This window comes from Tenrec ecaudatus, chromosome 7 (assembly GCF_050624435.1).
Source record: "Tenrec ecaudatus isolate mTenEca1 chromosome 7, mTenEca1.hap1, whole genome shotgun sequence".
Taxonomy (NCBI): Eukaryota; Metazoa; Chordata; class Mammalia; order Afrosoricida; family Tenrecidae; genus Tenrec; species Tenrec ecaudatus.
The window spans coordinates 133,007,301-133,021,393 of NC_134536.1; the positions used below are offsets into that span (position 1 = coordinate 133,007,301).

Below are 14,093 nucleotides of genomic sequence, written 5' to 3' on the forward strand. Positions count from 1 at the left end.
ACAAGCTGGAAAATGAGTAAAGAAGACAGAAGGTGACCCCGTGCATGTGAATTGCAGTGTCGTCAATGAATATCGACTCCACCATGGAGGGCCCGGAGAACGGACAAATCTGTCTTGGAAGAAGTACAGCTAGAATGTTCCTTAGAAGTCAGGCTGGCGAGGTTTTCATTGGACAGGCTATCAGGAGGGGCCAGTCCCCGAAGAAGGACATCAAGCTTGATAGAGTAGAGGGTCCACTAAAAAGAGGATGGTCCTCAATGAGATGGGGTGACATGGATGCTAAAACCTTGGGCTCAACTATAGCGAAGATTGTGAGTCTGCACCAGGACCATGTGTGTCTCATTCTGTTGTACAGAGGGGTTGTTGTGAATTGAAACTGATCCATCAGCATCCAACATTAGCAAGTATCTAACCTTTGGGTAATCATGTACCTTGTCAATTAGTACAAAGGCTAGCTTCCCAATCACAACTGGGATTGGCACTGCAGAATTCAGAACCACTAATTGGACCATCCCTTTCAAAGAGGCCCCTCTGGCAGGAAGCATATTCTGTGTGTTTATTTGATTCGTTCATCCTGGGATACCATAGCAGGTTAAAGGAACAGAAAACACATTTTACGTGGGCCACTACCCCTCATAATTATAGTAAACCTTTAAGTCCCATTATGACTATAACCCAATCTAACTCTTAACTTCCACTTACACCTTCCCTTCCAACCTCTGCCACAAACCAGTGCATGCCTGGCCTCCCCCGACCATTTGCCCCAGGTCCCTTTAACTGAAAGGACATTCTCAAACCCATCTTAACACCCCTGCTCTTTTCTGAATCGCCTGCAACGATGATGCCTTTCCTGATGCCCTCACCTGTTTCTCCCTCCTCATATTTCCCCTTCGCCACTTAGTCTCCAGCTTCCACGGGTAGCATCCTTTCACTAGATCAGAACGTGTTTAATACCTAAGATTAGTGTGGAACATCAGGTACACCGGGACATTGTCCCTTGATCCTCCCAAGATAAGTCTCCCTGTCTTAAGATGTCATACAGCAAGTTTATCAGTTATGTTATTATTATTCCCATTTTCCACATGGTGAATTTGAAGCTCAGAGATGTCAAGCAAACCATTCAGCTAGGACATCACGGAGCTGGAATTTGAACGCAGCCCGACCACCAAATGTAGGAACGCACTTCCTCCATGGTGTTGGCCTCATCTCAAATCCAAAGCCGGCCCAAGTGATGGGCTGTTTGACTGCCCAGCTTGCGGGATGGAAAACTCAAGCTCAGACTCAGCAGGAACATAGGCCACTCGTGAGAGAAGAGTAAGGCCAGTCATGGGGACCCCTTTCAAAGGGAGAGCGTGGGAGGTTGATGGACTTTGCCATCCCCTGCACTGTGCTGCTCCCGGAACTAGGATAGACCCCTCCGCTGGGTCAGTGGTCCCGCAGCACAGGGAGCACAGGGCTTAACATGGAGTTGTCGTGATTGGCCTTCTGGTCAACCCTGACGGATTGCCAGGTCTTATGCCATCCCCGGGTCCTTGATTGCCTGAGTCCAGTAACATATCATTGGCATGCAATCGGTACATGTTTCTCAACAACCACACATACATCCTCCATGAAGCACAGCATCAGACGCCTGGCTTGAGCAGGCTTCGGCCAGCCCTCCGTGGAGAACAGTCTTAAGTGACTCTCCCTCCTCTAGACCAACTAAGCAGATTTTGCCTGGTAAGCCATCTCAAACTGATCTGTGTGCATAATAAATTTTGAAGCTTAAGAGGGAAAATATTTTTCCTATTAAAGACAGTGTATAGTGTAGGATATGAAAATAATAATAATCTATAACTTGTCAAGGGTTCACAAGGGTGGGAGAATTGGGGAGGGAGGGAGAAAAAAAGAGGAGTTGATACCAAGGGCTCAAACAGAAAGAAAATATTTTGAAAAAGATCAGGGCAGCACATGTACAAATGTGCTTGATACAATGGATATATGGGCTGTGGTAAGAACCCGAATAAAATGATTTATAACAGGAGAGCAAGAGAGACTGACCATCAATGTAAAAAATAGGTTTTACCAATTCTATCTTAAAAATCCGGCTAGAACAGAGCATGTACATGGGTACAGAGAGGAGCTGGAAACACAGGGAATCCAGGACAGATAAACCCCTCGGGACCAATGAGAGTGGCAATACCAGGAGAGGAAGGGGAAGGTGGGGGGAGAAAGGGGAACCAATTACAATGATCTCCACATAACCCCCATCCCATGAGGATAGACAACAGAAAAGTGGGTGAAGGGAGACACCGGTCAGTGTAAGACATGAGAAAATAATAATCATTTATAAATTATCAAGAGTTTGTGAGGGAGGGAGGGAAAAATGAGCTGATACCAAGGACTCAAGGAGAAAGAAAATGTTTTGAGAAGGATGATGGCAACAAATGTACAAATGTGCTTGACACAATGGGTGGATGGATGGATTGTGATAAGAGCTGTATGAGCCCCCAATAAAATGATTTTTTTAAATAATAATAAAAGCACCTGCATGATGATAATACTCTTCACAGAAACCACTTGGTAACTGGGAAGCTATAAGCCAGCATCACACCATCATGTCTAGACTCCCCTTCTGTCCACCCCCATCACTCAGGCCCTCTCGCACCCCCAGCCCTCACACCTACCCTGCATCCAAGTGGGTTTCAAGGCCAGGCCTCTCCTGGGCCTTCCCCCCGTGGTGTTGTAGGCTCTCTGTGCCTGGCCTACCCCTTGGCTGCCCGATGCCAACCTCTCCCACCCCATCTATGAAGGAATCAGGAGAAGGCATTTCTCGCTGGGTTGTCCTCATTAGCAACACCCTCCTACAGTGGAGTCTTCCTTCACTCCCAGCATTCTGGGTTTTCAACCCTGATTTGGGCTCCCTCCTGCCCTCCCTGACAGCCTCCCGCCTTGGGCTGGGAGTTCTGCGTCATCTCTGTGCCATAGCCCTGGATGGGTCCAGGAGCCCAGGCCAAAAGCAGCAAACTGATCTCCATGCTAATGACAGCAAGCTGCATGCTAACAGAGTTCAGCCATCCCTCCTCACCTCCTCCCTCTGCCAAAACCTGGGGTGCTCAGAACCAATAGATTAAGGAGCCTGTTATCTTCATAGGAAAATTGGCCCTGCTGGAAAATGCAGTTATGTACCAGCCAAAAGGCTATGTTTGGAAGCTTGTCTGGTGAGATTTTTTTTTTTAATTTATTGCCACGTGATGGGAGCTGGTAACCAAGGCTAATCCAAAACTCTGCATCGCTAAACACATGTTTAGAACCTAGAGCCAAACGATGCCAGGTCCTACGCCAGGGGCACAGTCGTGATGTTGGAGCCCACTGGGGCACCCCCTGTGTCCATCCATCTGTGGAGGGTCTTCCGCTTGTCGCCTGGCCCTTCATTTTACCAAGTGTGATGTCCTTTTCCAGAGACGGGTTTCTTCTGGCAACGTATCCAAAGCACGAGAGACAAACGCCTCACCTTCCCCCCTCACCTTCCCCCTCACCTTCCCATCTCACCTTCCCCCCTCACCTTCCCCCCTCACCTTCCCCCCTCACCTTCCCCCTTTCTAGGGAGCATTCGGGCTGAACTGTTTCCAACACTGATCTGTTTGTTCTTCTGACAAAGCGTTGGTACTTTCACTAGCCGTCACCCACAGCATCATTTGAGGGCATCAGTTCCCCACGCAGTCTTCCTTAGGAAGCTCTCCATGTTTGACACAGAGGAGGCCAGGGGAAGCATGAAGGCCTGGGTCAGGTGCACCTCCGCCCTCCACAGACCACTTTGCTCTGTAGCAAGCGAAAAGGCCTCCTACCGAAGAGTTGCCCGATGCAGCGCATCCTTGACCGTGGGTGTTGTTAACTTTGGATCCAAGCAAAATGAAGTCCTTGACAACTTCTACCTTGTCCCCATGTATCAGGCGGGTCCAGGGGGATCTGCTATGTTCTTTACATTGAGCTGTCCCCCACGTTGAGGACTCTCACCTTTGACCTTCGTCAGTAAGTGGGTGCTTCGGGTCTTCATTGCTTTCAACCAGCAAGGCTGCGCTATCTGTGTGCCCAAGGTTGATAAGGGAGGTTCCCTCCCTCCCGGCTGAGGGCACATTCTTCTCCGCGTGGTCCAGCTTCTCAGAGTATTTACCCGGCAGACAGACTGGAAAAATACGGTGGAAATATGCCAGCGTTATTTGCATCTTTCCTCGTTTTAAAGCATGTGATGTGATATCAGATACAATTGGACTCCGTGAGTTTTCATTTATATGTATGATAGATGATTGAGGATAAGTGTAAGTGTGATTTCTTCCATGTCTGGGAATTATGTAAACATGTATCGCTAAAGAACTGTGTACAGGTGCCAGGTTGGCAAGGGGTGGATTGCGATAGTTTATTGTGCCAGCCTGGCTGATAAACTAGCTCAGATATGCTCTCGTTCTGTTCATAACGACGGCCCCGTGATCTATGCACAGGTTCCACATGAGCACAGTGGGCATTCTGGAATCCCCATTCCTGCCAACGTTGTGATCCACATTCTTTCACCCAGTCAATAAAACACAAGTAAGCGTCTTCCCGGTACTCTGGGCTGTCAGCCAACATCCGTCTTGGTTGATGGGATCCTCATCATTCTTAGGCTCAGTATTTATGTTTGTGAAGTTTATAGAACTCTCAGTCCTCGTGGCCAAATCTCCCTCTTTATTTACATGAGCCACCCTTCCCAGGCCAGCAACTGTGGAGAATCCTGAATCCTGTCATGGGGAAGGAGGGTCCCGTCAACCCAATGGGGACAGAGGAAGCTGAGCACCTACTGTGGGCAAAGCACACAGAAGGCACAGTTCTAGGGGACACACTGGTGGGCACATGCTTCTGAAGACACCTTGTTGGAAGGCTCGATTGGGGGAGATCCTTGTCATCGAGGCACACACGTTGTCAGGGAGGTATGTGGTTGGGAGACACTGTCGGCTAGGCTCCTTGCTGAGTCGTGTTACCCCGGAGGCACTTGCTGGGGAGGCTTGTGGTGGAGGAAGCACACAGTCTAGGTAAGAGGTACTTTGTTCAGGAGGTTTGCTGTTGATCGGTTAGATTGTCAAGAAGGCACCATGTTGGACAGACATTTTTTCGTGGGGGGTGGGGGGTGGAATACAGCCCAGCGTGCGTTCTTCAGGGACAAAATCCCATCCAGTCACATGAGGACGGGGATGCTCAGACATATAAGGGGTCATGGTATAAGACACTTGTACAAAATTCCCAGGAAAAAGGACGCAGAGCAGCAATGCATTACTGCCTCTCCATAGTGTGGAAGCAAGAAAGACGGTCATTGAGAGATGTTCCTAAACATTCAGCAAATGTATGGGATATGCTCTTTCTTTTTCTCTTTTTCATGCAAGCCAGCAATGTTTGTTGTGCACAGACAACTCAGCCTCAGCCAGCACTGCCCAATGCCACACCGATGGTCATGTTTCTCAGGGTGGGAAACAGGGCCCAGCTGTCACTGTGGCTGGCCCAGGCTTCAGCTTCTTCTGTTGGCTACCGGCTCACCAACAGTCATCACTGGACCAGGTTTCTCCCACAGACCCCCACATCATGCTCCCTATGTCTCATTCTCCCTCACTTAGAATTAGGGTACAATTCCTTGTTTATAGTCAACCATGCGCCCTCTCAGTGCATACCCCCAGCAGGGGCACACAGAAATTAAGGCACGACCTGAGTGGTGCCCACGGACCCTCAACCAGGACGATGAAGTACCGAGAGGTAGTGGCCTTCAAGGGGGAGCCGAAGGAAGTGGTGATGTCTGACTCAGAGGGAGTAAGTCCAAAAGGAGAAACCGTGGTATCGGCTGCCAATGAGGGAGGCTCCATTTACAGTGCTGTTCCAGAGAACAGATCACGCCCAACCATGGAAGGCTACAGCAAGGCAGAGTTCAATTCTATACAAATAATTCATTATATATAAAAAATGAAGTGAATGGAACCGCAAGGGTGAGCTGAAATGCCTCTTTCGTTCTGGATGGTTCTTAAAGTAGATGGTAAGTTTCGCTAAATGACCTCTGCCATCCCTTCCGATCGTAACATCCCAAGAGTGTTCTAGATGCTCTGTGAGTGGCAATGTCTCCTGTGGCTGCCTCGTGGTCTGCTCATCTTTTGTGGACTCAGCTCAGCCATAACCTTTGAAGTGCAGAATGTACTGCATATGAGGGAAGAATTATATTAGACAAAGGAGCAATGACATGCCCAGGGTTTCTCGGAATCCCCCCGTGGTTTGGTCACATCCCCAAACAGGACAAGAGCTACAGACAGCTCTGACATTTTAACAAGTGTGCTGAGCCCTTGCAAATAAACAAACCCCCAGGCTGCTCCCATCCCTTAAGCACGGAATCATGGAATTTCAGAGACAGAGCACACTCGGAAGTCATTCCGCCCTAACTCCTACCCAGGACAGGCATTCTCTCTCTAAAAGTCCAACCGAAGGTCAGTGGGCTTCTACTTGTGCATTCTCAGGCAGGGCTCACAGCACTGCCAAGAAAAGGAGTCCACGTTGATACAGCTTAACCCAGTTTGAGGTAGTCCTCGCTGTGAGCTGCTGCTTCCTCAGACTGAGCTCCAGAGCGGCCTCCATGTGACTTGCCTTCTGTCCTGCCACAGGACACACACACACACACACACACACACACAGTCTGATCACTTATCCGTTTGAACATGTTCAGGTATTTAAAGGTTGCTATTATCTCTTTACCTCCACTCCCTCCAAATGTTTTCTTTTTCCATCTAAATGTCTTAGAGTGCCTCATACATTTCTTTTTTTAAAAAAAAATCATTTTATTGGGGGCTTATCACAATCCATACACAGACCCATTGTGTCAGTCACATTTGTACATTTGTCACCATCATCATTCTCAAAACATTTTCTTTCTACTTGAGTCCTTGGTATCAGCTCCTCATTTTCCCCCTCCCTCTCTCACGAACCCTTAATAATTTATCATCTTTTTCATGTCTTACACTGTCCAATTTCTCCCTTCACCACTTTTCTGTTGTCCATCCCCCCATGGAGGGGGTTATATGTAGATCATTGTGATTGGTTCACCCTTTTCTACCTTACCTTCCCCTTACGCTCCTGGTATCTCTACTCTCATTATTGGTCCTGAGGGGCTCATCTGTCCTGGATTCCCTGTTTCTAGCTCTTATCTGTACCAGTGTACATGCTCTGGTCTAATCAGATTTGTAAGGTAGAATTGGGATCATGATAGTGGGAAGGAGGAAGCATTAAAGAACTAGAGGAAAGTTGTATGTTTCATCAATGCTATACTGCACCCTGACTGGCCCATCTCCTCCCTGTGACCCTTCTATAGGGGGATGTCCAGTTGCCTACAGATGGGTTATGGGTCTCCTCTCCACACTCCCCCTCATTCACAGTGATATGATTTTTTTTATTCTTTGATGCCTGATACCTGATCCTATTGACACCTCATGTTCACACAGGCTGGTGTGCTTCTCCCATGTGGGCCCTGTTGCTTCTCAGTTAGATGGCCACTTGTTTATCTTTAAGCCTTTAAGGCCCCAGATGCTATATGTTTTGATAGCCAGGCACCATCAGCTTTCTTCACCACATTTTCTTATGCACCCATTTGTCTTCAGAGATCATGTAAGGAAGGTGAGCATCATGGAATGCCAGTTTAATGGAACAGTGCTCCTGCATTGAGGGAGTACTTGAGTGGAGGCCCAATGCCCATCTGCTACCTTAACTCTAAACCTATATATATATATGCACATAGATCTATTTCTCCATCGTCATATATAAGTATATTTACATATATACATGCCTGTGACAACACCAGAGACACAGTGAGGGAAATGCACCCAATCGGATCCCGCCACACCAAGGCAAAACATTAAGGGGGTACAACAGAACAGCAAGGAAATGGAGTGGCAAGGTCCCCAGGGAAAGCTGAAGGTGAACTTTGGGACCAGGGTGTGGTCCCCCAACAGACTGGACTAGAAAACACTCCTAAAGGCCAACAAACAATCCTTGAACTAACTACAAGCTTTTCTTTCTTGTTGTGTTTTGTTTTGTTTTTGTCATTGGTTTGTTGCTGTTTTGTTGGATGAACAATTGGAGGAGAAAACAGTCGGACTGATAGTTCTATGGGGACATGGGAGACAGGAAGGTGGGGGGAAAGGTAGTGGTGTTAATAAACCTAGGGACAAGGGAACAACAAGCGATCCAAATCGGTGGTGAGGAGGGTGTGGGAGGCCGGGTTAAGCATCATCAAGGGTAATGTAACTAAGAGGAATTGCTGAAACCCTGGTGGGACTGAGCATGAGAGTGGGACAGGAGGGAAGTCAAAGGAAATAGAGGAAAGAGCTGGGAGGCAGAGGGCATTTATAGAGGTCTAAATAAAAGCACGTACATATGCAATATTTATACATGAGGTTGGGGAAATAGATCTATGTGCATATATTTATAAGGTTAGTATTAAGGTAGCAGAAGGATATTGAACCTCCAGTCAAGTACTCCCTCAATGCAAGAATACCTTCTTCTATTAAATTGGCTCACCTTCCCGACACAACCGCTGAAGACAAAGTGGGTGAATAACTAGATGTGGTGAAGAAAACTGATGGTGCCCAGTTATCAAAAGAGATAGCATCTGGGGTCTTAAAGGCCTGAAGGTAAACAAGCTGCCATCTAGCTCAGAATCAACAAAGCCCACGTGGACGATGCACACCAGCCTGTGTGATCACAAGGTGTCAAGGGATCAGGTATCAGGCATCATCAGAACAAAAAAATCTTACTATAGTGAATGAGTGGGGGAGTGCATAGTGGAGACCCAAAGCCCATTTGTAGGCCATTGGACATCCCCTTACAGAAGGGTCTTGGGGAGGAGATGAGACAGTCAGGGTGCGATGTAGCAACAATGAAAAATACAACTTTCCTCTAGTTCCTAAATGCTTCCTCCTCCCCTCCCCTACCCCCCACTGTCATGATCCAAATCATACCTTGCAAGTCTGGCTAGACCAGAGGATGTACACTGGTACAGATGGGAACTGGAAACACAGGGAATCCAGGGCAGATGATCCCCTCAGGACCAGTGGTGTGAGTGGCGATACTGGGAGGGCATAGGGAGGGTGAGTTGGAAAGGGGGAACCTATTTCAAGGATCTACATGTGACCTCCTCCCTGGGGGACATACAACAGAAAAGTGGGGGAAGGGAGACGTGGGACAGAGCAAGATATGAGAAAATAATAATTTATAAATTATCAAGGGTTCATGAGGGAAGGGGGAGTGGGTAGGGAGGGGGAAAATGAGGACCTGATGCCAGGGGCTTGGATGGAGAGCAAATATTTTAAGAATGATGAGGGCAACAAATGTACAAATGAGCTTTACACAATTGATGTATGTATGGATTGTGATAGGAGTTGTATGAGTCCCTAATAAAATGATTCTTAAAAAAATGAGGTGCTGCTACCAAGGGCTCAAGTAGAAAGCAAATGTTTTGGGAATGATGATGGCAACAAATGTCCAAATGTGCTTAATGCACATATAGATGGATGTATATATAGATTGTAATAAGAGTTATATGAGCCCCCAATAAAATGATTGAAAAAAATGTACATGCCTGTATTTAGACCTCTATAAATGCCCTTTGCTAGTTCATTCCTCCATTTCCTTTGACTTTCCTCTTGTCCAACTATCATGCTCAGCCTTCATGTGGGTTTCAGTAATTCCTCTGGGTCCTACTGCGCTTGATCAAGCCCTACCAAACCTCCTACACAATCCTTGCCATTGATTTTGGATCACTTGTTGTTCCCTTGTTCCTGGGTTTGTTAGCACCCGCTTCTTTTTCCCTGCCTCCCCCTCTCCCATGACCCCCCAGAACTGTCGGTCCAGTTGTTTTCTCCTCCAGATTGTTTATCCCGCTATCTTATCTAGATAAACCTGCAGGGATAATAATATGCACAATAAACAAGAGAGTGAAACAAAGTAACAAAAAAAAACGACAAAAAAAGAAAAGCCTGTAAATAGTTCAAGGTCTGTTTGTTGACTTTTAGGAATGTTTTCCGGTCAAGTCTGATAGGGTGTCATGCCATGGCCCCAAAGTCTACTTTTGGTGTTCCCTGGGGACTTCCTTGCTCTGCTCCCCTTGCTGTTCTATTGCACACCCTTAGTGTTTCGCCTCAGTGCTGTGCGGTCAGACCGGGCGCAATTCCCACTCTGTCTCCAGTGTTGCCCCCATAGTGCTGTGGGTCAGTGGGGGATGTCATGTCTCACAGTGGGATGAGCCCTGTAGTCTTCTCTGTGTTTTAGCTGCTCTGAGCAGGAATATCGTCCTCAGGTCTTAGTGGACAAGAATGTGTTCCACTCTCTCATCCTCTCCCTTCATTTGTACTTGTGTGCTCTGATCAGACATGTCCCTCTCCCTGAGATGTAGCTTCAGTGCTGTCCTCTGAAGTGAATTCTTCTGAGGGTGGAGGCGGGGGTTGGGGCTGTCCACATAGTTGGGATTGGGGCTGGCCCCTTAGACCCACATTTCTTAAGTGAAATGGTTTCACACCTCTCAGGATCCCAGTCTGCATCTTCTGGAAATTTTCCGCTTTGCTAATGTCCCTTGCAAAGCTCCTAGAAGCAGCTACCAATGTGGTCCAAGCACTGCAGAGTCCACTGGAGTGATCACCTCCCTTGATCTACACACTACACCTTTATTAAGTCAACCTGGAATTCCATGAGCTTCATTACCAAATGATCAACTCTGGGGCCAGAGTAAGATTATTGCCAACAAAAGCTACCCTTTTTTATAGCTGAGGTGATTTCACATAGCTTCAAGAAGGACGATGGTTTCATATAGCTTTGAAGAGTGACCCCACAGATACTAGCCAAGTTCTTGAGAGTGGGGCTGTGCATCTGTTTTGTATGCTTGCCCCTGTGAGTGTTCTATTTCACAATCAGGATGTCTGTGTATGTGTGTATACATATGCAGAATTATGTGCAAAAGTAGAACTTCATTATTTTAATGTGACATCTTCTAACTACTGGATGAGAATGACAACAATATCAGATAAGAAAATTTTTCATGAAATAAAACACAGAGCATAACATCACAGTATACTCTCTTGATTATAGTTATACATCGGAAAGATCCAAAAATCAATACATTGTTTGGTTCAAAGAGCCCATTACACAAAATCATCCTGAAGGCTAATTAAAGACCAAAAGTTAAACTCAAAGAACGAGCAGGAAGAGAACAAATTTTTTAAATGACAACGAAAAATTTGTGCAAGGAGGGAAGAACAGACATCAATGAAAATACTTTATAATAAAATGAAAATGTTAATATTATCGCTTTCATTGCTGTACTGATGAAATGTCGGGACCAGGTTTTGACACACTTGCCAGTATGCGCTCTTAGACCAGTCACTGTCAAGTTGACCCAAGCTCATGGTGACCCCATGTCTGTCAGAGTAGAACCATTTTTTAAAAAAATAGTGACCCTGCAAATTGGAAAAAAAGAAATCCAAACTGCTTGCCTTTAACTATGAGGGACTGTTGTCCATTATTGCCCGTTGCTGCACAGTGCCGCCCACCTCGTCACAACCCCACGTGGGCAGTAGAACTGCCCCATAGGGCTTTCAAAACTGTGAGTCCCCGAAGCCGGTCACCAGAAATGAGTGGGTGGGAAGCAGCGATATTTCGTCTCGTACCCCAGCACTGCCCAGGGACCCACCAGCACAGAGGAGGCAAGAACTGAGATTGTTGACTCCAGAGATGAAATGTGTCTTTGCCCAAGGGCTCCAGTAGAAAGAAAATGTTTTGGAAATATTGATGTCAACATATGTACAAGTGTGCTTAATACAATTGAGTGATGGATTGACATAAGAATTATTATAAGAGCCTCCACCCCAATAAATTAATGAATGAAAAACATTTTAATATAAAGAAATGTGTATTGGCATCGATATGTCTGTCCCCTCCCCTGTCTCCCTGTCTTTGAGGTCTCCATTCTCCTATCCCCTTACTCTACCTGATTTATTTTTCTCTTGTCAGCACCTTCCCAGGCTGATGTTTTCCTCCAGCCCCTCGGGGACTGGCTGACGGGTGGTTTCCTTTATGTCTTTGCCAGGCCACCTGAAGGAAGAGATCACCCAGCGGCACATGCAGCAAGTGGCTCTAGGTGGGTACAGCACGCACTCTGCGAGGAAGGAGGTAAAAGTGTCCCAAGCTAACTTGCTCTTAGCTATTCAAGTCCTGAAAAGAGGGAATCCGTGTGAAACTTGGAGAGCTTACGGACAGTCTGGCGTACTGTCAGAGCAGGTGCCTTAGATTCCCACCTCGGTGTAGGACCAGTTCCCCCAAATGGTCTGCTCATGCCTGCCTGTCACCAATTCGCACCCACCCTTCCAGCTGCCACCTCATCCTCCTGCCCTCTGCCATCCCACACCCGATCTGAATTCACTCCTCTGTGCCCAAGCCCCTCACTGCCGACTCTGAACTTAACTTCACTGATGACAGCAGCCACCGTTCGCTGGCCCACTGAATGGCCCCCGCGCACCACCTCCTCTGATCCCCGTGGCAGCCCCGTGGGAGGAAACGGTTGCCAATGAATCCATTGTAAGCCATGGTGACCCCCACGCACGTTAGAGTACAGCTGTATACCACAGGGCTTTCAAGGGGTGATTTTTCAGAATCAGACCACCACACCTTTCTTCTGCCATCCCTATAGCTAGACTCAGACCACCAACCCTTGTGTTCACATGCAAGCGTGTTCACCATTTGAACCACCCAGGGACAACCTGAAGGGGTACATGCACTTCGCAGATGAAAGTGAGTCCCTGGCTTGCACAAGGTCACACGGCTAGTGAGGACTGACACAGACTCGGGGCCATTTCTCTCTGAGTCCAAACGCGGTGCTCTTAGACGGGTGCTAGTTAGCTGCTCACAGCCATCGTGTACTCGCTCCAGGATCTTGGGGATGCAAACCCTGAACCCACAGCATCAGCTCTAAGAGGTCCTTGGCCTCATTGAAGCAGTGGGCATCTGTAGCACACATTACCGTTTGGCGTGTGGTCTAATGGGGTCCCTCGGGAGGACACAGTCCCCAGGAAGGTTTAGTGGAGTGGGCATCCCGGGAGCAGCCACCTTGATCTCTCTCCAGCCAGCCCGGGGCCGCTTGGCGAGATGTGATGAAAAAGAAGCTCACACAGCCCAAACAGAGGCCTGGCCCCACAGTGACCTGTCATGAGAGAAAGCCAGCACCCAGGGCCTTGGGCGGGGAAATACCCTCTCGGGGATGATTCATCAGACCCTGGTGTGGGCCGTTAGGAGAGTTGGTTGGTTGGCTTCCATCATAATCGGGATCGTATGAACTGTTGATAACACCTGAACCATAGACTGAGGAATCCTGAGACACACCGACTGGTGGTCCCAGAAATGAGAGAGGAGGTGGATTCACCAGGTCTTCCCCCTCGATTGCCAAAGACCGGGTCCCCACTTGGAGCTGAAACTCGGTAGTGCGCCTTCTCCAGCAAAGTGCTGGCATATCCCCCGGTCCTTCGCTCAGAGGGCGGGAAGGGAGAGTGGCTCTGTTGAAAAGCCGCGAGGGGACCTCTCTTCCAGCCTTCCAGGGGGTCCCACCAACTCACTCTGGACAGGGCATGGGCTGTGGAGTCATCGCCCACACGGTCCTGGACATCCGGTCTCTTCCCCTGCCTTCATGGTGCTAGCTGACTAGAAACAAGACTGACCAAATATCACTCCAGTTGCCCCAGGGCTGTTTTTTTGTTTTGTTTTGTGTTTTTAATCTGGGAACTGAGAAGTCACTTCCATGAGCTTGCAGAGCAAGGAACCCCTGTCCCCTCTGCCCCCAGCTCCCCAGGCTCCCTGGGGGCTCATCTGTCTTCTGGAGCAGACCCTCACTGGCCCTTGGAAGACTGCGCTGTCTCTTCCATCAACAGCACTTGGGCACACAGACATTTTCCAGACCACATCCCTTGAGGAACACGCCACTCTGAAGCAGGCACTTTGGTCCACAGCCTGGATTCCATTAGCCAGGCCTCCTGACATTCTGAGCACATTCCACCAGGAGCCGGGAGCCTTCTTCC

The 14,093-nt window shown here is 48.0% G+C and overlaps 1 protein-coding gene across 1 annotated transcript in view; it reads left to right on the plus strand.

Moving 5' to 3' along the window:
* LOC142452515 (kinesin-like protein KIF6) overlaps window positions 1-14,093 on the plus strand; it is a 134,449-nt gene that overhangs the window by 59,763 nt on the left and 60,593 nt on the right. Inside the window, exon 3 of the mRNA XM_075553796.1 lies at window positions 12,116-12,166. Within this exon, the coding sequence (XP_075409911.1) occupies window positions 12,116-12,166 (51 nt within the window). The remainder of the gene's footprint in view (window positions 1-12,115; window positions 12,167-14,093) is intronic.